The 24,802-nt window shown below is 39.2% G+C and overlaps 7 protein-coding genes across 17 annotated transcripts; 2 read left to right on the forward strand and 5 right to left on the reverse strand.

The window, feature by feature from the left end:
* Positions 1–30: 30 nt before the first annotated feature.
* On the reverse strand, positions 31–3,509 carry LOC143368270 (SAP30-binding protein). Of its 7 annotated transcripts, XR_013085190.1 has the most exons (3): positions 2,449–2,692; positions 1,977–2,098; positions 1,762–1,903 (listed from the first exon to the last, which is right to left on the reverse strand). XR_013085190.1 is itself a non-coding variant. In XM_076810820.1 (2 exons), the coding sequence occupies exon 2, from the start codon at positions 1,915–1,917 to the stop codon at positions 928–930; it is 990 nt and encodes a 329-aa protein (XP_076666935.1). In that variant the 5' UTR covers positions 1,918–2,098; positions 3,338–3,509; the 3' UTR covers positions 31–927. The 7 variants fall into 7 exon arrangements, 6 of the variants coding, with proteins under 6 accessions (XP_076666935.1, XP_076666933.1, XP_076666934.1 ...); XM_076810820.1 differs by lacking the exon at positions 2,449–2,692 and adding an exon at positions 3,338–3,509 and having other exon boundaries at positions 31–2,098; XM_076810818.1 differs by lacking the exon at positions 2,449–2,692 and adding an exon at positions 3,001–3,165 and having other exon boundaries at positions 31–2,098.
* A 323-nt stretch (positions 3,510–3,832) lies between these two features.
* Positions 3,833–7,431, forward strand: Serrs (Seryl-tRNA synthetase). Its single transcript, XM_076810805.1, has 5 exons — positions 3,833–4,516; positions 4,606–4,890; positions 4,959–5,180; positions 6,458–6,714; positions 6,821–7,431. The coding sequence occupies exons 1-5, from the start codon at positions 4,055–4,057 to the stop codon at positions 7,083–7,085; spliced, it is 1,491 nt and encodes a 496-aa protein (XP_076666920.1). The 5' UTR covers positions 3,833–4,054; the 3' UTR covers positions 7,086–7,431.
* Positions 7,432–7,442: 11 nt separating this feature from the next.
* Positions 7,443–8,948, reverse strand: LOC143368276 (dnaJ homolog subfamily C member 17). The gene is made up of 7 exons (XM_076810827.1): positions 8,801–8,948; positions 8,538–8,666; positions 8,285–8,452; positions 7,991–8,206; positions 7,840–7,920; positions 7,656–7,763; positions 7,443–7,562 (listed from the first exon to the last, which is right to left on the reverse strand). Exons 1-7 carry the CDS (start codon positions 8,882–8,884, stop codon positions 7,446–7,448), a joined length of 903 nt encoding a protein of 300 aa, XP_076666942.1. The 5' UTR covers positions 8,885–8,948; the 3' UTR covers positions 7,443–7,445.
* A 1,246-nt stretch (positions 8,949–10,194) lies between these two features.
* Positions 10,195–12,599, forward strand: Bckdha (Branched chain keto acid dehydrogenase E1 subunit alpha). Its single transcript, XM_076810807.1, has 8 exons — positions 10,195–10,547; positions 10,638–10,835; positions 10,921–11,116; positions 11,207–11,368; positions 11,437–11,581; positions 11,701–11,904; positions 11,996–12,259; positions 12,438–12,599. The coding sequence occupies exons 1-8, from the start codon at positions 10,485–10,487 to the stop codon at positions 12,514–12,516; spliced, it is 1,311 nt and encodes a 436-aa protein (XP_076666922.1). The 5' UTR covers positions 10,195–10,484; the 3' UTR covers positions 12,517–12,599.
* Positions 11,555–13,443, reverse strand: Mrpl17 (mitochondrial ribosomal protein L17). 2 transcript variants are annotated; one of them, XM_076810835.1, is made up of 4 exons: positions 13,107–13,443; positions 12,815–13,025; positions 12,598–12,734; positions 11,555–12,058 (listed from the first exon to the last, which is right to left on the reverse strand). In XM_076810835.1, the coding sequence occupies exons 1-3, from the start codon at positions 13,302–13,304 to the stop codon at positions 12,601–12,603; spliced, it is 543 nt and encodes a 180-aa protein (XP_076666950.1). In that variant the 5' UTR covers positions 13,305–13,443; the 3' UTR covers positions 11,555–12,058; positions 12,598–12,600. The 2 variants fall into 2 exon arrangements, with proteins under 2 accessions (XP_076666950.1, XP_076666949.1); XM_076810834.1 differs by lacking the exon at positions 11,555–12,058 and having other exon boundaries at positions 12,415–12,734; positions 13,107–13,442.
* Positions 13,444–14,396: 953 nt separating this feature from the next.
* On the reverse strand, positions 14,397–17,982 carry LOC143368275 (E3 ubiquitin-protein ligase RNF34). 2 transcript variants are annotated; one of them, XM_076810825.1, is made up of 6 exons: positions 17,372–17,982; positions 17,113–17,305; positions 16,856–16,952; positions 15,665–15,890; positions 15,393–15,573; positions 14,397–15,314 (listed from the first exon to the last, which is right to left on the reverse strand). In XM_076810825.1, exons 1-6 carry the CDS (start codon positions 17,417–17,419, stop codon positions 15,139–15,141), a joined length of 921 nt encoding a protein of 306 aa, XP_076666940.1. In that variant the 5' UTR covers positions 17,420–17,982; the 3' UTR covers positions 14,397–15,138. The 2 variants fall into 2 exon arrangements, with proteins under 2 accessions (XP_076666940.1, XP_076666941.1); XM_076810826.1 differs by having other exon boundaries at positions 14,397–15,311; positions 17,372–17,981.
* A 2,355-nt stretch (positions 17,983–20,337) lies between these two features.
* On the reverse strand, positions 20,338–22,863 carry LOC143368529 (uncharacterized). 3 transcript variants are annotated; one of them, XM_076811337.1, is made up of 5 exons: positions 22,733–22,863; positions 21,237–21,585; positions 20,814–21,150; positions 20,592–20,729; positions 20,338–20,503 (listed from the first exon to the last, which is right to left on the reverse strand). In XM_076811337.1, exons 2-5 carry the CDS (start codon positions 21,505–21,507, stop codon positions 20,344–20,346), a joined length of 906 nt encoding a protein of 301 aa, XP_076667452.1. In that variant the 5' UTR covers positions 21,508–21,585; positions 22,733–22,863; the 3' UTR covers positions 20,338–20,343. The 3 variants fall into 3 exon arrangements, with proteins under 3 accessions (XP_076667452.1, XP_076667451.1, XP_076667450.1); XM_076811336.1 differs by having other exon boundaries at positions 22,737–22,861; XM_076811335.1 differs by having other exon boundaries at positions 22,347–22,758.
* Positions 22,864–24,802: the final 1,939 nt, after the last annotated feature.

Below are 24,802 nucleotides of genomic sequence, written 5' to 3' on the forward strand. Positions count from 1 at the left end.
AGACTGCATGCACTTGCGAAGAAACAAATCTTTCGTATAAAAGTACAACTAGAAATCGTTTATTTAAATTTACAAGTAATTAAACAAATCCTAATCCAAGTTAACATCGTTCCTTGGATATTATGATTACAAGCGATGGTTATTCTGTTAACATCAACTGAAATTCAAGAAATTTCGATGGATCTTCAAGTTTGTTGGAATGGCAGCACATATAACATATAACAGTACACGTAGTTTACACTTTACATTCTTTACAGTAATACACCCGAATGTTTGTCAACTTACAGAACAGAAATATTTTGTGAATATCGTTAATCGGTCAGCATGTAATGTACTTACATTCACAGACGCAAAGAAAATTGCAGTGAAATTTTCCTCTCAAATCAGAATAAGAATTTTACTGACATAAAAAGAAAAAAGAATACAGATAAACCCGAATTGTCGCGTACAAAGAGATCATACGGATGAAATTAAAACAAGGATCGATCGTACGCCACGTAACTTGAATATATTCGCGTTTCCGCCATTACGCCAATTCCATAATCCCTCTTGTTCAATTTCCATTCGCGCCCATTGAACATGTCATTTGTAGGTACATACATACATACGCTACTTTAACGATACTACGCTACCGGTGGAATCTTACATTAATACCACGTTTCGTACATACAAAGAAACTGAGCGTTGAGTGAAACATGGATAGAAATTAATAACCAAAATGAATGAACTTGGATATTTATGATACATGATCGCACATATGTATGCATGTATGTATGTATATGCGATCGATCACAAGTAGGATCGCATGTTGCGACGTACACACATACACGAAATGCGCCAATGTTCTGTGTTTGTGATAAAACATTAAATGAAGGATGAAATGTTGCTTTCTTAAAAGTGATATTTACAAATGATTTACAGAATATGTTACAGTCTTTTCTTTGGTAAAGATCCAAAAGCCGATATTACCGTAGCTTTGGTACCAGTCGCAGATGACGTTAAAGTGGTAAGAGTTGGTTGAGACAACAAAACTGTAGGCTTTACCGAGGCAGTGGCTCCTGTCGCCACTTGATCCCATTTACTCTTCCTCTTCTTAGCATCGTCTTCGATCGTGCTAGAACTATTGGGTCGTTTAGCTGTACCAGAAACAATCTCGATCTTTGTCTTCTCCTTTCTAGCTTTCTCAAGTTTATCCATTTCTGCCTTCTGAACCTTAGCGAGCTCCTCGTAATAAGAATCTTTACCCCATTTGAATGGATCGAATCTGTCCGGAGGGTAATTGGTGCCCAATTCGTTGATGCTACAAAACTGAATGAGTTTTTCATAAATGGATGGATTTCTGAAATCCTTTCGTTGTTGTATAACTTTGTTCATATCCAAACCGCCGCTCTCCATTTTCCTAAAAAGTTTTGTTATCTTCTCTTGTAACTCGACGGGACACTGTCCTGGTGGTTCTGGTGGTATAGTCACGCCGTAGGGATCGACTTCACTATCTGAAACTAATTCTCCTTGACAAGAGGGAGAGCGTTCCGTAATCGAGGAGGGCCTTCCATTTTCAGAAGGCTGCCCATCGATTGGTGCTTGCAGCACTCCCTCGTCATCGGAGACTATTGTGTCATCAAAGTACGAAACCAATCTCTGCACCTTGGACGTCACGTCTGTCACTAAGGTGGGCGCGTTCGACAAATCGTTACTAGACTTGCCGCCGACGCTGGGAACAACGACGGGACTATTTGAGGCTGATCTGCCAGATTTGGGACTGGTGAAAGCCTGGGGCTGACCGACTTGGGCATTATGCGGGGCGGCCCCCTGGGGAGTGTTCGAATTCTCCTGAAGGTCGTCTTCCACCCCGTCTTCGCCCTCCGAGTCGGTATAGGTGGCCGTGAGAGATGCCAGAGCAACACTTTGTACAGACATGGTTAGTTGGCTTTGAGTGTCCGCCGTACTACCAAGCAATATTTTGTGTTGGAACTCACCGATCTAGCGTCGAGTTGTACGCCTTTTAGTTGTAGGGCTTTTATGTATGTAAATATGCCTTATATATCGACTACAAACTGCCCCAATCTCTCTTTGGAATGTTATTATTACTATACCGTATCTGAAACAAACGGAATTACAAATATGCGGTTCCTCCCTTAACTCTAATCTCATTAACATTATCTTGTTCACTTTTCGTGACAGAACAAGCCAAGGAAGGACGGAAGAAAGAGAGAAAGACGGACGATGGAGGAAAGTAGCGAGTGTTCCGCGCACCCGGATCTGTGTATATTGTCTTTCGCTTCTCGAATAGGTCAGATTTCTACCAGTTTTATCTGTACTATCATACCAATCAAGCGAATCACCGGTTTCTTCTCTAATAAAGCTATTCTACGTGATTTACGGTCAATTGACAAGCACATCAGGTTATGTCAGTTCTTACCGAAACTCTGCGTCATAAACAGTACTAACCTGACTATTCGAATCCACGGTTACCCTGACTACACTATACCTGACTTTCCGTTCATTGCGATAAACGAACAAGACATTAGTCGTGCATCGATTACCCTTCCTTTAAACCCAACAACTTGAATTCTCTTCAATTCTCTTGAATTCTATCGATGCAAACCAATGCATACCGTGGCGTATTCATTCTAACTTGCTAGATTTTTCTTTACGAATTCACTGACGCGCCTGCGCGACGCACTACAGCCATGCTCGAAAGATTAAACTTGAGAAACAAGCATAATTCCCGTTCATTCCCCTTTTTTCCACTTCTTCTTCTTCGTTTTTTTTCATCCCTTTGTTATTGCAAGTATGTACGCATGCAAGTATGTACGCATGTGTGTATGTAAGTATGTATGCGTGTACGTAAGTATGTATGTGTATGTAAGTATGTATGTGTATGTAAGTATGTATGTGTATGTAAGTATGTATGTGTGTATGTAAGTGTGTATGTGCCCACCTACTAACTCCTATTTCTAATACTTATGTTTCTTCCTATTATACAAACCATGAACTTACGTTAGTGTCTCGTGTCACGTTTCAATTACCCACTCATATCCACTGTCAATTAGGCAGACAGTCCAAAACAGTCCAAGGCAATCTTCGTCCTTTCGTCTTCGCATCGAATTCTTATCGAAAGGTGTCGAAAGGACTGAAAAGGGCTCGAAACTCGAAACTTGGTAACCACCGACTAGGTACAAAATAGACAGAACATGAAATGTTTATTTCCGTCGCCCGACTTTGGACTTGATCATGACTTTAAAATAAGCTAAAGCTCCAGAATTTAAAACCAAACGAGACACGTACACCATAACATTAATTCGTTCATAATTTTTTTGTGTGTATAAATTCTTACCGCTATTATAATTTGAATTCCTCCTTATTTCATGCTAAGCCGTTAACGTTGGACGTGACACAGAAATGGTAATGGTGAATGTAAATTTTTGGCACACGGATTGGGGGTTAGAATTACTACTACTACTACTACTAATTGTAAGTTACGGTTACGAAAAATGCAAATGTGAATCGACCCGGATCCACACTATGAACTAGGTAGGTAGTATACGCGGGCGGCGGGGTTATTGTTTTTACTTTTACTAACTTTACCGACTTTAATAATTCAGTTGTATTTGTTACCAGTGTCACCGTTCTTAAATATAGAGTGCGCGGCAAAATCAGTTTTCAAAAAATTTTTCACAAAGTCGGTATGTCGGTATCTGAATCGTGTGACACGAACCGGCACGACCGCGTGAGTCGTGTGACAGGTCTATTCCTACATATTGCTCATGCTGTGGTCACACGTTGTTACACATTGTTTTGTATTGTTTGCACATTGTTACACCACAGACGTGGATACTTCGTCGATGGTTACACGTTGCCACAAGTCGCGTGCCGGTAGCAGCCGGTAGTGCTGCATGTCGATAAACGTCAGTTTACGAAGTTTACGGGTTTTACGGTAAGCGGTGACTGGTGAGTTGGAAGGTTTGCCGTCTTTTACTCGCTCCAACTCGCTCTTAGCAGCTCTCAGGAACGAGCCACGTGGGATTTGGCACAAGTCGAATAAACGTTAATCATGGTACTGGATTTGGATCTTTTTCGGAAGGATAAAGGCTTTGATCCGGATAAAATACAAGAGAACCAAAAGAAACGTTTCAAAGATGTAGATCTAGTGAAGACGGTGATAGAAATGGATAAAGTGTGGCGTCAACTGCGACATAAAGCTGACAATTTCAATAAATTGAAAAATGTATGCAGCAAAGAAATTGGAGAGAGAATGAAGAGAAAAGAAGCAGTGGGCAGTGACGATACCATTCCGAAAGATATTCTTGAAAGTTTAGAAAATTTAGTACTCGATAACCTGAAATCATTGACGGTCACGCAGATTAAAGCTGTTCGTAGTTCTATCGATGATGCAATTCGTGAGAACGACAAACGTCTAATCTCTACCGAATTAGATAGAAACCGTGCTCTCAAAGAAATAGGAAACTTTTTACACGACTCTGTACCAATTAGCAACGACGAAGAGGAAAATAAGGTATACAATCGACTGTCGAGTCCGGGGTACTATCTACGGACATTATATATATATATATATAGACTTGTATATATTCCCTTGATTTCTAGGTTGAAAGAATTTATGGAGATTGTACACAACGGAAAAGATACTCTCACGTCGACTTGATACACATGATCGATGGATTGGACGGGGAACGTGGTACTAACGTTTCTGGCGGACGTGGTTACTTCCTAGTAGGGCCAGCTGTTTTCCTGCAGCATGCTCTGGTGCAATTTGCTCTTAGGCAGTTGTTTTCAAAAGGATACAAACCGCTTTATACGCCTTTCTTTATGCGTAAAGATGCTATGCAAGAAGTAGCACAGTTATCTCAATTTGACGAGGAACTGTACAAGGTAGAAAATTGATAGATTACATCAATTGCACGCACTTGAAACAGTATCAAATCTTTATTTTCGATTAGGTGATTGGCAAAGGCAGCGAACGCAACGATGACAAAGAAATCGAGGAAAAGTACTTGATCGCTACATCTGAACAACCAATAGCTGCATTTCATAGAAACGAATGGATTCCCGAGAATGCTCTACCGATTAAGTATGCTGGTCTATCGACATGTTTCAGGCAAGAAGTTGGATCTCATGGACGCGATACCAGAGGGATTTTTAGAGTCCATCAATTCGAGAAGGTAACTGGGACTGTGGGACTGTATTTTTTACAAACCAAACTTTTATTTAGCTTCACTTGTAAGTTAGTTCATTAGTTTGTGAGGATGGAATCTTGTAAGCTAATTTTGACCCACTTACACATGTCCGATCGACTTGAAATTTGGCATACATACGTAGTTCCGATGACAATACAATATTTTCATGTCTCCAACCTGATTATGGAATCAGGAAAGCAGATAAAGGGTTATTCTCTCGCTAGAGTCTTCCAAGGCAATGCCGCCGATAAGCCGTGCCTCGATGGGTTTCGAGGAATTCGACCCTCGAGACCAGGGGGCCATATAATGTTGCCCTCTGAGAAATGACAAATCGAAAATTCTGCATTTCTCATCGGATCTTGGCGAAAGGGGTGTCAATCGATTCCTCATGTTTTCTCGATGAAAAGGATCCAAAAACAACATAAATCGGATCGCAATTAAGGAAATTTCATAAAAAATGATTTCCATAACTTCGTTAAAAATAGTCCGATTTACATGACATACTGGTATGAGTTCTATCGGGAAAACATAAGGAATCGATTGACACCACTTTCGCCAAGATACGATGAGAAATACAGAATTTTCGATTCGTCACTTCTTAGAGGGCAACATTATATGGGCTCCCTGGTCTCGACCCTCGAAGTCCACGAAAATCAGCGAGGCGTGAAATTGCTGGCGACGTCGCTTAACACGACGCTAACCGGAGAATCACCCTTTATAACCCATACCGGCTGATTGAGGTTCGACGAGGAATAGCGCGGAAGGTAATCGCCGAGTTAGTAAATAATAAAGATTAAAAAATTCGAGAAAACTAAAAAGCACAAAATAAATTAAAATAAAAAATAAATAAAAACAAGCTTTTATTAAAATGTAGTAAAAAAAGAAAAATAATTTTGATACCGGCCTAAATGACTGCCTTAGAAGAATTCCCTCATATAACCAAAAATGAAAACGTGGGGCGTAAATATTGAATATTAAAAGTTATGCAAAAACTAATTGCTGAACGGCATGATTTTGTCTTGACTTTTAATCTGGTTAGATCTCAGGACAGTCTTTCATATAAAAAGGGCATTTCAATATTTACGCTCCACGCTATCATTTTTGGTCATATGAGGGAATTCTTTTCTTCTAAGGCAGTCACTTAGGCCGGTATCAAAATTGTTTTTCTTTTCTTAGCACATTTTAATAAAAGCTTGTTTTTAAATGTTTTTAATTTTAATTTTTTTAATAGACTCAACGGATCTAATATACAAATTTAACAGGTGGAGCAATTCTGTCTGACATCGCCGTACGACAATAAATCTTGGCAAATGATGGAAGAAATGATCTGCAACGCCGAAGAATTTTACAAAGCTTTGGAAATCCCCTACCGTATAGTAAATATAGTATCGGGTGCACTGAATAATGCAGCTTCGAAAAAGTTAGACTTGGAAGCATGGTTTCCAGGATCTGGTGCCTTTCGTGAACTTGTATCGTGTAGCAACTGTTTAGATTATCAAGCAAGACGTTTATTGGTCAGGTAACGAGAGATGTATTATAAGCATCAGCTGCGACTTTAACTCCACGATGCTTTTAGTATTACAATCATCAATCATTATATAAAAAGATGTTATTCCAACATATAGATACGGCCAAACTAAAAAAATGAACGCTAGCACAGATTACGTTCATATGCTTAATGCAACGATGTGTGCGGTGACTCGAGTGATATGTGCGATCTTGGAAGTACATCAAACCGATACCGGCATTAAGGTACCGAAAGTTCTCGCACAATTTCTGCCAGCAGAATACGAAGATGAAATTCCATTCGTTAAGCCGGCCCCTATCGAGGAAATTGAAATAAGGAAGCAAAAGAAGCAAAAGGAACCAAAGGAAGTTATCTTAACTTAAAATGCTCGCTTTATCAATCAAATTGAAGCGGTGTAACGTAATGATAAAAAATTCAATCGCGAATGAGAAACTGCGTAAGTCAGCTTTAGTTGAATCGCAAAGCTGAGCGATCAGTTGTGTTCTCGCATTTAGTAAACGGATCCTCTATAAACGTTGCTACTAAACTTTAAACTATTTTTTTTTTAACCGTATAAATACGTAGATCAAGTAATTTTAATTATCTTAACGATACGCGTACACTCGAATAGCTTTCTGCTTGTACCCGTACGATCATGATTTTGGTATTTGTCCGCATCCTCGTAATGATAATGATGGAATAAATAAACTCAACAGCATTATCAAGTGATATCAAGTAGGCAATCATGCGTCTTCCTCTAAATCCGATTTTGCCAGACACCTCTTCCTTTCTTCCGCTCTTCTTAGATTATTCAATACGGAACGCTCGAATTCCGCATCAGACATTTTGCTTCGATTTACCTAAAATAGGCCTGGGTTAGGTTCGTACTCGATACGCATAAGGACAATATGTATCTAGTCTAGTCATATAAATGTTGGCTCGTCGACACTTACGTAAGCCGTCCTTTCATCGGTGAAATTCGATTGTTCCGATGTATCCCATAACTTCCGAAGCCTCAATGGATTTTGCGCTAAACCGACTTCTGTATTTAGAGCCATTTCCTGACGAAGAGAATAATCTTGTTGGTTTTTTCCTCTATCAGAGACGTTTTACCTTTAATGTTCTACATTAACGTACCGCTTCGTTTTTGTTTCGATATTCAACTAATGCCCTACCCTCTTTTGTAGATGAAATAACAAGAGCTGCTATATCACCGTACTGGCAAACAATAATTTTATCAATAAAAATGCCTCAAGACTTGGAATTAATTAGTTTAACAATTTCGTACCTTTGATAAAATTCTATACAATGAGTCATAATTGTACTCGTCGGTATTGGAATTATTTCTACCAGATTTCCATTTTATCTTTATTTTATAAGAACAATTATCAAGTCCAGGGTTGTTACGCAATTCCATCGACTGTTGTTCAATCTTTTTCTTCACCAGTGCTATCTCCTCTTCCACCTGTTTCGACCCTTCCTTTTGTAACCGTTCTATTTCAACCTAGAATATAGGAATACAGGAATGAAGGAAGAGTAATTCTGACAAACTTGCAAAGTATAAGAGCGGATGACAACTCACCCGTAATTTATCTTTGTCACTTTTATTAGAATATTCGGGATTTAAAGACCTATTGTAAGCATCCTCCCGCGCCTCCAAGTCTTCCTTCAATTTTCTACGCTTCGCGTCGAGTTCTCTGACTCGTAGTTTCGCTTGGTATTTGGCATTAATAACTTTGTCATAAGCTGCCTTATTTTCATAGAGAAACATTTATATATTATAAATTATACAATATAGCAAATTAAACGCGATGGTAATCGTTTGATAAACTTACCCGAGCAGATGTGTCTGTAAGGATTTCCAATGCCCGCGATAATTCATGAAATAATTCCGCCGCTTTCGGATTATTTGGATTTTTATCAGGATGACAAGACAAAGCTTTTTTTCGATAAGCTTTCTTAATCTGAAGGAACAGTAAGTATTAGGAAAATCGGTGTATGCGCATTTAACTTTGTCAATGTTACATCATATTATACAACATTCTAAAAAAAAAATAAAAAACAGTACAAAAATTATTGTAACACGGAAGCTTTATACCTCTTGCGTAGAAGCTGTTCTCGCTATGTCAAATAATTCATATAAATCTATATCCATTAAAGAATCCATTGTCTTTTCGCTCATCGTACAGCGTTCTACCTTGGATGGTGGTTAGACTCTTTTGCTACTTGATTTCCGCTTTATGTCACTGTCGATTCCAAAGGAAATTTATAATTATACATGCATGTTATGTAAACAAAAAGCTCCACTATTCACAAATCAATCAAGCTAAATAGGTATTCAGGCATTTAAATAACCTCATAATAAAGGTAAAGGAAAGTACTGTCATGTTGCACAAACACGTACTTATTACGTGCACGTAATAAATTTAACAATGTTCCTCGACGTTATCAGGAAAAGTACAATGAAAATAAAAATCACAAATACGTGTGCGCACCAACCCTCTACCCACTGCTACCGGGCGGAAATTTGTTTATTTACTTATTTACGATATTTCGCTGCATGCCGAGTACGTACATGCGAAGATGGAAAAACTCGTTTACATATTTCATTATTTACTTGCACACCCACATTCAACGGTGAAATTGGTTCCTTATTGCTGCAAAAAGAGCGTTTTCAAAATTTCACCCATACTTAGCGTTGAATGGTGTGAATTAAATTGATTGTGATTGACTGACTGAAAAACGATCGGTGCTAGGTTATGGCTGGTAAAGTTCCTTGTCTAGCATTGGCGTGTTTTCACGCCCAAATATATATGCGCCGCACGCAATCCGTAGCGTACCATGGCGTACCATTGGCATTGAGCTATAAGAATACCTGGAGAGAGAACAGCAGTGGGAAAAAGTAGAGGCGACAGCGGTCCGAGAGAAATAGAAGATAACGGGTGAACCTATCCTTCTTCTTCCTATTATCCTTCTCTATCTGTACTATCTGTGTTATGTATTTTGTGTTCGCAGATAACTTCACTCACATGCACTGTACATCCATAGCCTGTTGTAAGACAGAGATAGGTTCACCTGTTACTTCCCTCTTTCTCGGACCGGCCGCCATTGCTCTGTTCTCTCTCCAGGTATTCTTATAGCTCAATTACCATTGGTTCCTCCTTAACCACGCTCCGTCCGGGGGCCATGCTTTAGTCTCAACTCTCGAAAATCAGACTATAGCATTGTAAGAACATGTTCAAAAAACTAGCAAAGAAAAACTCTCGAGAAACAACGCGCTATACGTGTACGTTCATTGGCCAATGAACAACTCCGCAAACGGCAAATCGCAATGCGGCAATGCCCTGTAATGCTTCGTAGCGGCCGCAACGAGTGAAGCAACCCTGCCGAATTCGCCCAATCCAATCCAATCTCGCGTGTGCTCCCATGATATGGCATGATCACGACACATATTTAGCTATAATAATATAATTTCAATTGTATGATTTGGAGCAAGTATGTATGATGATATATACATACATTATGACAATTTCAATAACGAAACGTCAGCAAAAGGTCTGAAAAGGTCAACCACAGTTCATGTTATCGACCATTATCGATGAATATGAATGAAAAAGTGCGTTGCGTAACTTAATTTTTATGCATAGCTGGTACATATACACAAGCATATAAACAGATGTACTTACATACTTATGTATATAATTATTAGCAGCTAAATAACAATCGTTGTAGTATACAAAGTTAGATCTCGTCAATTAAAGTTTCCTATAAAGTATAAAAGAATGATTGAACGCGCTCTTCTTGGATTTAGAAAACCAATGTATGTCAGAAGCATATTGCAATGGGTAAGCAGGTAGAAAGTGCGAAAGTGGAACAGTAGAAAGACCGAACAATCAGTTTACCATCTGTTTGGTTTTTTTTTTCAACAAATTTAGACAAGTCAACGTTACAATAGTACAACTACAAGCAATGTAGCCGATACTAAGATCGACAAAAAGGAGCCTTACTACTCGGGGATAGAAACGACATTTACCAACGAAATAAAATTTATCGACAAACCGAGCAATAATCCTTTACCAGTATTTAGAATCTCGAACTCGTCAAAATGTGTCCAATTACTCGACGATTACCAGGTTTAACATTCAAACTTTTATAACGTAGAGTTCGGTATTGCAATTTCTATCGATTTGTTAACGATACATATTTGTTTGGTTCAAGTTGGACAAAGACACTTTGACTAGAATGTACCACCAAATGGTTACTCTGAGCATCATGGATAAAATTCTTTATGAATCTCAAAGACAAGGTCGTATATCGTTCTATATGACTAATACCGGGGAGGAAGCGATCCAAATTGGTTCTGCCGCTGCCATTACTTTGGAAGACATTATATATGCACAGTATCGCGAAGCTGGTACAAATTCAGCAATAACAAGTCCCCCAACCCCCTCTGCCTCTGTGCGTTTGATATCGATTGTTTCATTTAGGGAAAATAATTTTGTAGGTGTCTTGTTATGGCGTGGTCACACTATTACAGAATTTATGAACCAATGTTACGGTAATTGGAAAGATAGTTCAAAGGGAAGGCAAATGCCTGTCCATTATGGATCTAGAAAGTTGAATTTTGTTACCATTTCCTCTCCTTTGACAACACAATTACCACAAGGTGACTACTTTACTTCTAATCTACTTTATTACTAGGAAGGAATATGTTATTCAAACATCATTGTTCAGCTGTAGGGACGGCGTATGCACTTAAACGATCCAAAAGAAAAACATGTGTCGTATGTTACTTTGGGGAAGGAGCAGCCAGCGAAGGCGATGCTCACGCAGCTTTTAATTTTGCTGCAACTTTGGAGTGTCCAATCATCTTTGTATGGTATGTTTCCCATATGTCTCATATGTATGCGCGTACGTACAATGTACAAGGATTGTTAAAACAACTAACGCACGATGTACCAATGAAATACTTCCATAATATCCTGTTTGTGTTCCGAGTCGGAATAACGGATATGCCATCTCAACACCCTCCCTGGAACAGTTTAAAGGAGACGGTATCGCCGCAAGGGGGCCAGCTTACGGGATACATACGATTCGTGTAGACGGCAATGACATCCTCGCTATGTATTATGCAACAAGAGCTGCTCGCGAATTCTCTACCGCGGAAGGGAAACCTGTCTTAATCGAAGCTATGACTTATAGGTGCAGAGGATAGGACATTCTTCTTCTCGCATGCACTCTATTTCTCCACAATTTAGTTACGCACCCATTTTTACGTCCATCTCTACTTTAGAATTGGCCATCATAGTACTTCGGACGACAGCACTGCTTATCGCTCGACCGACGAAATAGCCAACTGGAATCATTATGCGCCAATAATAAGGTTTCGTCACTATTTGGAATCAGTCGATCTCTGGTGCGAGCGACGAGAAAACGAATTAAACAAGTCCATCAAAGAATCTGTCTTACTTGCACTCGCAAATGCAGAAAAGGAAATTAAACCATGTTGGAAAGAGTTATTCACGGATGTGTATCGTACAATGCCAAAGCATATAGAGTATGTTCATTAATTCCCTCTAAACTTTAGCTTTAGAATGTATTTAGAATAGATTCTCTCTCTCTCTCTCTCTCTCTCTCTCTCTCTCTCTCTCTCTCTCTCCTCCCCCCTCTCTCAAACACCTTTCAACTAAACTTGAAAACTTCTCCTCTACATTGATACATTTCTTTAATTTTAGAAAACAAATGTCCTCCATGGAGACCCATATTACAGAGTTTCATCAACATTATCCGTTACATCTTTTCAAATCAAAATGACGATAATAATTGTGTTTCGATTACATTTCTCGCTAATATAGTGTATTTCTTTCTATTATTGGTAATAAAATTTATACATACAATCTACGAGCTCATATTTTCAGCAATTTCTTTGTACTTTTCTATTCGGTATTCTTTCCCGGCTGCATCCAGTAACATATTATGAAGCAAATTGTGCTGATACGGATTATGTTGTTCTACGCTAGGATACACGTTCCCTAAAATTGCAAGTCTGCGTTAGCGGGTGTATCCATGACCTTACTAATATGCCAGAGCTTTGATAAAACATAAAATGTACCTCTCAGTTCCAAAACAGCTCTTTTGTATGGAACACCAGGATACACACACGGAGCATTATGAAGTTTGGTAAACGAAGTTGTGTAGTTCTGATATCTCGGGACAAGTACTTTGAAAAGTTTATGAACAAGCTGCTTTTCTAATATCCAAAAATTTGCAAGTTCCATTGTCTCTTTGTGCTCAGGTCCATGGCGCAATGCTTCTGATATCAACTGTGGAAAATTAAAAATAGAACATCACGGAGGATGAGTTAATTTAATGGAAAGTATTCCAACCAGTTCTGCGACACATACTCGGTCTACGTAACCTCTTGTCTCGTCCGCCCGTGGATAATTCAATTCGATTCTCTCGTATTTCATCAAACCTGTTAACGTTTTTCTAATTTTCCGCAGTCTTCCCTCCGGGCCGTCTGGATTTCTAAACCTCCGCGGCTTTGATTCGACATTGTATCTTAACCTAGAAACCAACTTTTCAACATTTGCTTGATTCATCTTGAATAATTCTTGTGCTTTTCTCTATTTTTCCATCCTCTATTACTAATTCTGTTGAATCAATTTATTCCTTCTTGTACATGCAAGTATCTACTCATGTCTTTCAGTCATTTGATTCGCTTCTGAAATGTGTACAATTACAGTAAATAGTATCGTGTTAAAAGTACATAAGTATATATATATAGGTATGTGCAATACTTGACGCCAGTGGCGGTTAGGTTTTCTCGTATGGCACATATGCATGTGCCCTCCTATCGGAATGTAGTCTCTACAATAGGGTGGCTCTTATTTTTGACTTTTGAATTTTCTTCGCGGCATCCCCCAAAATAGTTCTAAATAATAAAAAAAAAGTCTGTGTAAAGTTTGAGCCCTATCGGATAACGGGAAAAGGTGCCCCTGGGCTCTTGAGCATTTAAATAATTATTTAATAGCACACAAAATCGGTTTTATATAATATCCTCCAAGTTATTGATTACATAAAAAAATATGTCAAACAAAAGTTGTAGATCCAGACAAGGAGCGTATTTTATGTTCTATTACTTTTTCTCGTGCAACAAACGGTTTTCAAAAAAAGTCCGAAAAACAAAAAAAAACATTTTTATTTTTCAAATTTTGAAAGTTTAAATGTATATCGAACATTTCTTATTTATGAAGACGAGAAGAAATTGGTACTTTTTATTTTCAACCCTAAAGGTTAATGCTGTTACGTTTCTGTCACCAATGAGCGTATACATACTTCACTTCTAATGTCTATGTCTTCGATATTTTTGCGAATTTCCGTCCCCAATTTTCAGGAAACATTCATGACATCAAACACTGAAAATAAGGGGAACAAATTATTATCAAACTTTGCACAGATTTTTCTATTATTATTTGGAACTATTCTGGGAAGTGTCGCAAAGAAAATGTTGAAAAAAAATTTCACCAAGAGAAAATAAGAGCCACCCTAATCTACAGTCACTCTATTTACAATACACTCTGTCGGTAATAAATTACAAAAGGAGAATATTAAAAGTATAATAAATTATAACAATAGCAATAGAAAATAGAAATAACGTGTTTTAGTAAAAGATTGAAATTAAATCGTACACGTTTTTATGAAAGACATTTAATTTGTAATTACCTAATTACATATTTATTATATACAAATATATATGTAGGTATGCAGAAGTAATTGAACTTTTTCAGTTGACTGACTCGGGGTGATTCATTTTTGTGTATGGATGACTGGTACTGTACATTCACACATACACACACACACGCATATACATACACACAATTGATCCAAAGTGTTTGTAATAAATTTTAACCGAGCTTTCCCCTATAATTTTCTCACCTCTTTCATTACTCTCCACGCCTTGATTGTTAATGTTATTACTGCTATTACGCGCTGCTTATCAAAACGTATTCATTGTGTTTATAAAAAATGTTTTATTCCCCGGAGTTATAAACGATCATTAATGTAGTAGCATACATATGTATTACCGACCCGCGATTAGCGATTACATCTCAATTTGGTTCCTAGGTTCGAAAGTGTTTTATATTTCAACACTTCAGGCAATTCGTGAGTCGTTGAAATATACGCAAAAGTAATTTTAATATTGATCATTAAATATACTTGTATAATTATTTCGAGACTAAGGAATTATGTAATAACTAACCCGTGGCTCGAGACATATCACGAGTAAGATTTTCTTCTCGCTTTTCTCGCCCCCAAATATTTCAATGGAAATACCATAAATTTAAAACTTGTTACGTTGCTTCGTTTCTCTTTTAATCTCGCGCCAGAAGTAACGTTCGCCGCATAACAACGTCACATGTTCTTCAGCTTTAATTAAGCTTTGAAAATTCGTACTACTCGCACTATGTATTGTTTACATATCGGACATTCGGACATTTGCTTGCCACAATTGAGACAACAGGCCATATGACCGCATTCCAGAATCACACATTCGATCGGTTTATCCCAACAGATTTTGCAAAGGTTTTCGTTCTGTGTTTCCATGTCTACTGAAACATACACATACATATATGTGTTGAAATAGCCAAACGCATTTTGGTCGAAACATGCCAGACATTATTTCTTACCTGTTTTTGATTGATCATGATGTTTCCATAATCTGGAGGCTCTATCCAATAATTCGGCCCTCTCTACGCATCCCTTATAGTCTACACGATTCATGGATAATAAATTCTTCAATTGTTTTACACTTAAATATTCCAGTTCCGATAATGCATTTATGTCAGACAGTTTGACAAAGTTGGACCACTGTATAAGAAAGTGGATGCAACAACATTATATTTATATCGAGAAATTCAAATATGGTTCCATGAAAAATGATAAAAGTACCGCTACATACCACGGGAACTTCTTTAAACTCGTTAGGACGCAGTATATCGGGAATATTTGAATCTACACCCTCTTCCGAGATTATAGGCTCTGATCTTTGACTCGAGGTAAAGTTAGTTCCCAAGATTTCTTGGTCACGATCGTTACTCGTGGTGCCAGTTCCATGCGCTCGATTTTGAGAATCAGCGGTGCTATCATCTCTTATGATTGTTGGTTCAGTCGATGGCATACTACCACTGAAATTAAACTTTGATGGAAAAAGATTCTTGTCCCTTGTATGTTCCTAAAATATTAAGGTGAAATTCGTAGAACTCCCGGAGTTATAGGGGCTTAAGGCCGCAGGGTGGCACGTCATTGTTCCCTCGACCGTTGTATCTGAAGAGGCTGTGAGTGCCAGCAGAGAAGAGAGAACTGCCCAACACGAGTTCTTTGAAGCTGAGGACGGTTTCCTCTACGGTCTTGGTATAGCAGATTAGGGGTAAGTTACAGAAATTAGTCGTTATCTACTGTAACTTCAGTCGTATAGGTCGTAACTGCATGAAAAATTTGAAATGCGCTTTTCACGAAAAAAATTTTTTAGATCGAGCGCACATTTTTCTCAAAAACTATTGGACCGATTGAGCTAAAATTTGACAAAAAATCAAAGTGAATGTGTGCCTATAGCCCGTAGCAAAATTATATCAATAGTTTCAATACAACCCGCCCCACTCCTTGTTTTAGTTCAAGAAAAGTCGAAAAAATCAAACATCAATTTTTAAACAGCTGCGATTTCAGTAACAATGTTCGGACTCGGTTAAACCTTCTAGGGGCGATAACTACACTCATACAGATTAGAAAAATCTTTGATTCTTTCGTTTCAGATGACTAGGACGGCCGCAATTCGTGCGCCCGATGGGGCCGGTTATTGATGACATGACCTGCGCTTCGGCGTGTAACTTTTACAATTTTCAATATAACGCATTGTAACAATTTGTGTAGATAGTTTAAAAACTACTAAATATGTGTGCAAAACCCTTGCCCTGTAGGTGCGATAGGTTTTTTAGAATTAATTTCCAAATATCACTTTCAAAAACGAGTGTCTAGGGTATAATACCACCTTAATATCAATGTCACACACTTCCCAAGCATATATATATATATATATATATATGTCTCTTATCTCTGGAATCTACCATTAAAAACAAGGATAAATATAACATACACATCTCGTGTCCTTCCGCTTTCCGTGTTCTCCGCATTCATATAACCACTGCTACCATTAGCAAACACCAAGAGTAGTTGTATTAAATCTTCTTTCTCTGGAGGAGAAATAAATAAGTAACACCGTTACCTTCTAAAACCATAGCGATAAATAATTTGTGAAAGGAAAAGCAGTTAAAATTATATAAGCAGAATACAGAGTATTCTACACGATTAGAAGTTGAAAGATAATTTGATTATTCCATAGCCCGTACATACCAATGCATCCTTTGGTGGCTACCTGTTTGGCCAACAGATATCGGTGCAAATCTTTAGCACACATTTGCATAATATGACTCCGTATCAGAGGCCTTCGCGATAACACGGTGCAACTGTGGCAGCTCAGCATATTGTCTAATCGCTTCATCACACACTTGGAACAAAAATACCTCGAACAATCCATGCATTGTTTCTGAAAGTGGCACGCAACAAGGATAAAATTACCTAACCCGCTAAAAGAATATGTGTGCTATCTTACCTTGCGCATGAAAAAACTGAATTTTACATTACAAGATTCACAAGCCATGCTGTACAGTACACGAACGTACACGAATGCTGCAGGAACACGTATATGTATGTACTTGTATAGATATACACTGTTCGTTGAATAAGAATTCAAAGGTTAGATTTACACTGATCACGAAAGCGTAGTAAGTAGCAAGTATGTATGCATATGTATATGTATACACCTTCCACCTTATAAATACTAATGCAAAGGCACATTAAAGTAGGAAAAGAGTGGAAAGTAATTGCAGGAATCGATGGGATTTAATCTATTAAAACTTTCTCATTCCGCATCACCCATCCAAAACGTTAAGATTGTGACAGATTGTGAATGATCGTGAACCAAAACCAACCAAAACAGAGGGGAACTCCCTACCACTCCCTACCACCCTACCGCTCTTTTAAAGATGGCGTGTATATATAAGTTCTTATGCATGAATAATCAAAGATTACGCAAAATTAATTCTCGCGACGTTGGAAGTTGTATTTGGTTGTGTATTTCGTTAACGTTAAATGGATCGCTGGATCGTTCCGCTCCTCTACTTCAACACTTTACACGTTTCGCGTGATACTATACTTATGTGACCACATGACCAACACTTTTATTCAACTGTAGTCAGCGATTCGCAGGTGATTCAGCTGTATACTTTTTAAGCACCGTTCCCAACGGTGCAGACCTTTTCCCGTGTAGTCGCGAGTATTATGTATTTCCCTAATAGCGTTAGTTTTGCGCAGTGGCGGATTTAAGAAAAATGGCCTAGGTGGCAAAAGTTCTGAGGGGCCCATTTTTTCGAGACAATGAAGAGGTAGTTTACTAAAAACGGGCTAAATGTAGTAGTACTAGATAGGGAATACAATTCCGGGATACGGGATCCCGCGATCCCGGCTGTTTTTTGGATTCCAAAAATCACGGAATTTGATATAACTATAATCCCGAGAATATCGTTTTTTTTTTTTAAATGTGAATTACTTCATGAACGCCTGAAAAATATATAAATAAACAGAAGAAATAAACATAGTCATTTCATAATAATAAGGACAATAATAATAATAATGATTTATTTAAATAATAATATTAAGTCGCATATAACTAACTAAACTATATTTCTTTTTACAATGATATTCTCACTTTCCGCTATTTCGAAAACGCGCGAATTGCAAATCGCAACTTGTCTGAACACGTAAAATCGAAACATTGTACTTTGTAGACATGTACTTTCTCGAGCGGAAGTTTAGGTGCTTTGCTGTTTCTTCGTTCGCATTTCCAAAAATCTTCATAATGGTTTACTGATATTATCTACTTAATTGAGACTTTATTATTCTTCATTGTTCTACTGTTTTTATTGTTAAAAATGATTTTAACTTATGTTTCAGGCTAACGATAGAAAGTAAGTTTGTTTACTTTAAATAAAGATTTAGAATTTTAACACATAATAAATCATTTTAATTACTGAAATTTTCTATTACCCGATCCCGGGGTTAGTCCCGAAATTCCGAGATAGGCTTTAAAAAATCCCGCAATCCCGGGATAGTAAATAATGACTGGGATTGCATTCCCTAAGTAGTACAGAAAAAAAATATAGTGTTTCGATACCTATACCTAATCATAATTCTTTTAGAGATGGGGCCCTGAGAAGGCCTTCTTGGTAGGGGCCCTGGCGGTAGCTGCTCATCAGCCGCCCTGTTAAATCCGCCACTGGTTCTACTTATATATAGGTAAGTAGATACATATTGTTGCGTCGGGGCGTTTTTGTCGCAGGCCACCCCGACGCAAAGATGTAGAATAATTATTACACGGGCGTACACACGACTGAACTATATTGTTACACAGAGCAATAGTTTACAAAGGTACGACCCGCACGTCCGAACGCAACGGCCATAGATAATTAGCAACGGCGTTCGGTAGAAGACCGTCTTCTTGTCGGCCTCCCGATCGTCCTCTTGAGGGGGGCCGACCTTCTTCTATCTTCAGCTACGAGCACCAGCAGACTATGCACGGCCCTATACCCGGTGCTCGCAACAATATATATATATATATATATAAGAATTGATTCTCTTTCCCAACCTTTCTCTATTTCTTCGTTATCATTGTTAATTTATTTCTTTTATACGAGTTGCCGCCCTATGTATGTACAGCATGTACATATTTACACATCAGCTATACACATATTATACCTATATGTATCCTACGTATATTAATTATCCAACATTATTCAACATTAGTGGACATTATTCTATTTGTTTTAAGAAGAGTAAAGTGTGAATGTAAACCCATATTGTAGTCGCAAGTATTTCGAGATTTTTTATTGACTATAGTATCGTAATAACAGTGACTTGGAAACGCAATCTACGTGAAATTATTATACAAAATGCCGTTGCGGTTACGGTCTGTCTGTAAAGTGCAATACACACATATGCATGTATGCGTACGCCTCAAGCGTGAATGGGACAGTTCATGATATACTGTGCACATCGTATGTATGTACAAGTGCATATTTTTCCAGAGATGATACTATATAGCGATGGTAAAACTATCGAACGAGACACAAACGCACTTGCAGAGTGAAACTGGGAACGATAAGAGTATTATATTTAGATCATTAATAATTCACCCGAATAGCTAAACGTTAGCTTTTGCTAGTTTAATGTAAATTAAGTAAAAGAATATGAAAGAATAAATTACTAGAAATAATATGGCGATAGAAAGTCGCGCGTATGCTATTTCCGCGACAATCGCGACATAGGCCACAACATAGGCATAGGCCAGCAAAGCGTAAAACGCAGATCACATATTTGGTTTCCGACTGACAATGAGTGAAATGCGCAGCTTTTTCCTCCACTTGGTTTCGAGGATCAGGGAACGTGGTTAGCAACTGTTAAAACTTGAGTGTCTTTTTAAGGGAAGAAAAATTGCGCGCCCCGACGAACAACTAGAATGTCTACACTCTACATAGAAGGGTGCATCGCGTGTTTGGAATTTCGAGGCAATTGAGCTTCCCTCTGCGATCGTTCTGTTGAGTGGATCGATGAAGAACGTTGATCCACACCTTCCGGTTTTATCTCGACTGGTTCAGCAGCGACAGCGTTCTCGTGAAATGCATCTTTCCTGAAGAAGGAGAAATGGAAGAAAGGAAAGATATTAGGTAGGCCAAGAACACCTTTGTACTCATGACTATCCACCTATGTTTGCTTACGTATATCTATTTTCTGATGAACGAAATAACGATTTCGGGCAATCCTTGAAGTAAGGCCAGCATTCTCCATGAAATTTTCCTCTTCTTTCAGCTTCAACATAATCTTGTAAGAGATTTGCAAACGGTGACTTACTGGCACTAAAAATGATAAATATACTTTAGGTAGGTACAGTACAATAGGTATTAAAATACAAGCTCGCTTTGAAATGGAGAAACGCTTACGTGAAAAAGAGTTTCAGCATTTCCCCGATAAGACCGAAATTGCTCAACGGGTGTCCTTGTATCTCGCAGATCGCTCTTAGCAGGCAGGCCTTTCCGTTTAAACCAAAATTCGCGAGCATGTCCTCGGCGGTACCGTACAAAAGGGCTCTTTCGCCCCCATAAAATGCATTTGTTGGCAGATCCGCGATCGCCTCCCTCTTACTAAGTTGACGCTTTACAAACGCCGCAATAAACTCTGCCGTGGTCGAAGCTTGATCCCTCGTGGTAGCTTCGAACGCCGATGGCAGAGCGCCATATGGGTTTTCGTTGTCGGTAAGACCAAGCTTGTCAAAATCGACTGTAACAGGGGAAGATGGGAGACGGAACTGTCTTGTAAGTGAGAAGTACGAAGAGATAAGAAAGAATCAGGCAACGTTTACTCACTGGTGAAAGGGAGACTGATGGTCATGTTACTGAGAAAGCCATAGGGTGGATATCTAACGAACGGTAACGCTAGCGTGGGAGTTATCGTCATTATCGTGCCTGGCGGTAAAGCTATTCGGCCATCGTTGGTTATCCAAAATAGTCTCTTCTGCCGATGATGAGAGTATCTCGAATAAGAATGCCCATTCGTGCCGCTTTCGCTTTCGACATCCGACGATTTCAGGAATAAAATCAATCCGAGTAATGCCACCATGCTCCTCCTCCTTTCCATATTTTTTCTCTCCTCCGACCACACGGAGAAGTTGTTAATCTTAAGGGCAAGTTATTGTCCGAGCGATGTAGGATGTATCTGTTTTTAAGTTTAAAGAAAAGGGTATCCTCTTTTACTTCATTAACGACTAACGGCGCGACGTGTATGTACATTAGAGTGGCTCTTATTTTTTACTTTTGAATTTTCTTCGGGGCACCCGCCAGAATAGTTCCAAATAATGAAAAAAAAAAAATTGTGTGAAATTCGGGTAACGGGAAAAGGTGCACCTGGGCCCTTAAACATTTAAATAATTATTTAACAGCTCAAAAAGTTGATTTTCTATAATATACTCCAAGTTATTGATTGAATCAAACAATATGTCAAACGAAAGTTGTAGATCCGGAGAAGGAGGATCTTTTATGTTCTATTACCTTTTCCCGTGCGACAAACGGTTTTCGAAAAGAGTCCGAGAAACTAAAAAAACACTTTTTCTCTCAAATTCTCAAAGCTTAAATGCTTCTCAAACACTTTTTATTTATAAAGGCGAACAAAAAAAAATGTACTTTTTATTTTCGAGGACTTGGAGGATATTATAGAAAATCGACTTTGCGAGCTGTTAAATAATTATTTAAAAGGCCCAGGGGCACATTTTCCCGTTATCCGACCGGGCTCAAACTTTACACAGATTTTTTTTATTATTTCAAACTATCCTGGAGGGTGCCCCGAAGAAAATCTTGAAAAAAAGTTCTACCAACAGTAAATAAGAGCCACCCTACTGTACATTCTGTACAATAATGATTAAAGGGATTCCCGTTAGGTGTGTAAACTGTAATTCTGTAAATTGACAAAACGCGCGTTACCTTCGTATGCGGCATGCGCGGTGCGGTGTGGCGCATATCGAAACGATGATACCTAGGTATGTACCACCAATACTAATATAGTGGCGGCTCGTGACTCGTGTCCTCGTGACTATCAATCAGCCAAGGGACGTGTTCAGCCTATAACAGTGTTTGCGAACGGAACCGATGCAGAGCAATTAATTTCTATGTAGTTGCATCGAAAATGAATTGGCTCTACCTCTACGTTCGCAAATAACGAGCCTCGGGTACGTAGCTAAGTACTTGTCAGCTCATAAGTGCCCGTTTGTTTGATCGGCGCAAGTGAGAATCTCGAGGAGAACGAGAAGACGGGGGTGAACCGAGTAGGTCAAACGTGGAATATAAATTCTGGCCACCACCATATCTACCTACATACGCACAGTCCTTCCGACATTCCTTCATCAACGTCGACGCGTGCATCGAAATCAGAGTCGAACGAGACCTGCGTGATGAATTGGATCTTGAATCGAATCGAGTTCGTCCGAACCGTTAGGCCCAGCTGTAAAATCGGGTCGTGGATCAAACGATCACGCGGGAATCCCGATAGGTACGTCTCTGTTTAAAGCTAGGTACTTTATATACCTACTTACCTACAACTTACAATTCGCTCTTCTTTCCTATACACTTTTACTGCTTTCCTCCTTTCATTCAATCCATTATCGATACATTCTTGGTCCACCCCTTCGTGCTTTCACCACCCCTCTTCCGTAACCGCAGTCACTTGGCCCTTAACGTTAATATCCTTGAAACAAAATTTCAGATACAGTTTCGGAGAAGGTGTAAGAAGCAATGGAACTCGAATGAGATTACATGTCTCTGTTCTTTCCTGTAGAACTCGCACGTAACGATATCGCACGGAAGGTGGTGAACAAAGCTTTGCGTGGCCCTTTAAATTGTACATACCAGATATGCGGCAAGAATCGAGCAAGCTTCGGTTCAGGACTGGACTTCGAAAACCAGTCGCGAGAGCTACTTGGTTTTACGTCTGTCTACAAGACGGTATTAATTCGTTTTAAATCTGCCCTTCGGGAGGACTTGCGTACTTGGGGGTCCTGCCGACATAATATATGGATAATTAATTTATTTCACGATCAGTTCGCAATAAACGAACAAATGAAAGAAGCAATTAAAACAGTAAAGGACCCAAAATAAAAATATCCTCGCGTAACGGCAATCATTGAAAGATTGTCGTTTACCTTTGCTGCTTCTATTGTATGTAACAATAAGTAGTGGACTTGAAATTTGTTGAATAGACAAGAAATCGATGAGAATCTTGTCATCGACGAATCCTACACTATCATAATAATAATAATAATAATAATAATAATAATAATAATAATAATAATAATAATAATAATAATAATTTGGGTCTCGATTACGCAGATGGCTATATCTATCAGATTGGAAAAAATGAGAAAAAGGATAATCTTGGAGGACATATTTCTCTCTCCCTCTCTCTCTCTCTCTCTCTCTCTCTCTCTCTCTCTCTCTCTCTCTCTCTTTCCCTCTCCCTCTCTCTCTCCTAAGAGTAAAAGCATATATGCAACTAGAAATGTTAAAAATCGGCGATTGCGGGTGCAAGTAGACGGATACATTCGATTCGTGACAGACACGTTGTTTGTTTCGTAGAGGTAGAGACGTTACCGCCAGAGGAACGGTCGTTGTACTATAAGTGGGGTAATTTTGATGCACGCTGATTAACAGGGCTACGGCATAATTGCACCTACCACAGTTTCCTTGCCGTTGCTCGAAAGATAGACCCGACAGAATCAAGTTCCTTCTGCCTACTCTTCTCTCTTCCCCTTGCCCCCAGCAATTCACGCAGCAGGCGCACAATTATCGCGAATAACAACAAACGTTTCCCCGTTTAAAATCCACCAGTTTTACGTACGCGTACTCGCACTGTGCGCCAGGGGCGCGCGCGCGCGCGCCTGCCTCTTGTGGCTCGCGCGTAGCGCAAGGTAACTCGGTACTTCGGCACGTGTGCACGAGCGTGCAGCGCGTACGACCCCGTCGCTGCGCGTCACTGTCGCTTTACCGGACCAACGTTTGGCTCGCGCTCCTTAATCCTTACGACGCGCGGCCCTTACGCCTCGCGACAATCACTTCGGCGCGTTCGAGTGCCACGAAACTCGCAAAAGGCTGGCTCTCTCGGCCGCTCTCTGCCTCGGACTGACCAGTGATTCCGCCAGTGACCGGTAGCCCGCTCGACGTTCATCGTTTTACGAGCCACGCTATCCTCCGTTACGTTGCTTCCCACTCACGCGCACTTAGTCCTCTCTTACTCTTCGCTTCCATTCCTGCTGTTTTAATGTAAAACACCCCCCACCCCACCCCACCCCCTGCGGTTAATTCTTTATTCGTCGCCAGCTTTCTTTCGCTCCCTTCGCAGTACCGTTAAATTTGCGGAACGTTTTGCGGATCAGCATCAGGCGATT

The sequence above is a fragment of the Andrena cerasifolii genome, chromosome 4, assembly GCF_050908995.1.
Source record: "Andrena cerasifolii isolate SP2316 chromosome 4, iyAndCera1_principal, whole genome shotgun sequence".
Lineage (NCBI taxonomy): Eukaryota > Metazoa > Arthropoda > Insecta > Hymenoptera > Andrenidae > Andrena > Andrena cerasifolii.

Coding starts and splice junctions, on each gene's coding strand:
- LOC143368270 (XM_076810820.1), bottom strand. CDS start 1,917: ATGTCTGTACAAAGTGTTGCTCTGGCATCTCTCACGGCCACCTATACC.
- Serrs (XM_076810805.1), top strand. CDS start 4,055: ATGGTACTGGATTTGGATCTTTTTCGGAAGGATAAAGGCTTTGATCCG. Junction 4,517..4,605: donor ACGACGAAGAGGAAAATAAG/GTATACAATCGA, acceptor CTTGATTTCTAG/GTTGAAAGAATTTATGGAGA. Junction 6,715..6,820: donor GCAAGACGTTTATTGGTCAG/GTAACGAGAGAT, acceptor TCCAACATATAG/ATACGGCCAAACTAAAAAAA.
- LOC143368276 (XM_076810827.1), bottom strand. CDS start 8,884: ATGAGCGAAAAGACAATGGATTCTTTAATGGATATAGATTTATATGAA. Junction 8,667..8,800: donor GAACAGCTTCTACGCAAGAG/GTATAAAGCTTC, acceptor CTGTTCCTTCAG/ATTAAGAAAGCTTATCGAAA. Junction 7,921..7,990: donor TGTATAGAATTTTATCAAAG/GTACGAAATTGT, acceptor ATTGTTTGCCAG/TACGGTGATATAGCAGCTCT.
- Bckdha (XM_076810807.1), top strand. CDS start 10,485: ATGATTGAACGCGCTCTTCTTGGATTTAGAAAACCAATGTATGTCAGA. Junction 11,117..11,206: donor TGCACAGTATCGCGAAGCTG/GTACAAATTCAG, acceptor ATAATTTTGTAG/GTGTCTTGTTATGGCGTGGT. Junction 11,582..11,700: donor TGTCCAATCATCTTTGTATG/GTATGTTTCCCA, acceptor TTGTGTTCCGAG/TCGGAATAACGGATATGCCA.
- Mrpl17 (XM_076810835.1), bottom strand. CDS start 13,304: ATGAATCAAGCAAATGTTGAAAAGTTGGTTTCTAGGTTAAGATACAAT. Junction 13,026..13,106: donor CAAGAGGTTACGTAGACCGA/GTATGTGTCGCA, acceptor AATTTTCCACAG/TTGATATCAGAAGCATTGCG. Junction 12,735..12,814: donor AGCTGTTTTGGAACTGAGAG/GTACATTTTATG, acceptor TTGCAATTTTAG/GGAACGTGTATCCTAGCGTA.
- LOC143368275 (XM_076810825.1), bottom strand. CDS start 17,419: ATGGCTTGTGAATCTTGTAATGTAAAATTCAGTTTTTTCATGCGCAAG. Junction 17,306..17,371: donor TCAGTTTTTTCATGCGCAAG/GTAAGATAGCAC, acceptor TGCCACTTTCAG/AAACAATGCATGGATTGTTC. Junction 15,574..15,664: donor AGTTTAAAGAAGTTCCCGTG/GTATGTAGCGGT, acceptor TTTCTTATACAG/TGGTCCAACTTTGTCAAACT.
- LOC143368529 (XM_076811337.1), bottom strand. CDS start 21,507: ATGGAAAGGAGGAGGAGCATGGTGGCATTACTCGGATTGATTTTATTC. Junction 21,151..21,236: donor CATCAGTCTCCCTTTCACCA/GTGAGTAAACGT, acceptor CCCCTGTTACAG/TCGATTTTGACAAGCTTGGT. Junction 20,730..20,813: donor ATGCTGAAACTCTTTTTCAC/GTAAGCGTTTCT, acceptor TATCATTTTTAG/TGCCAGTAAGTCACCGTTTG.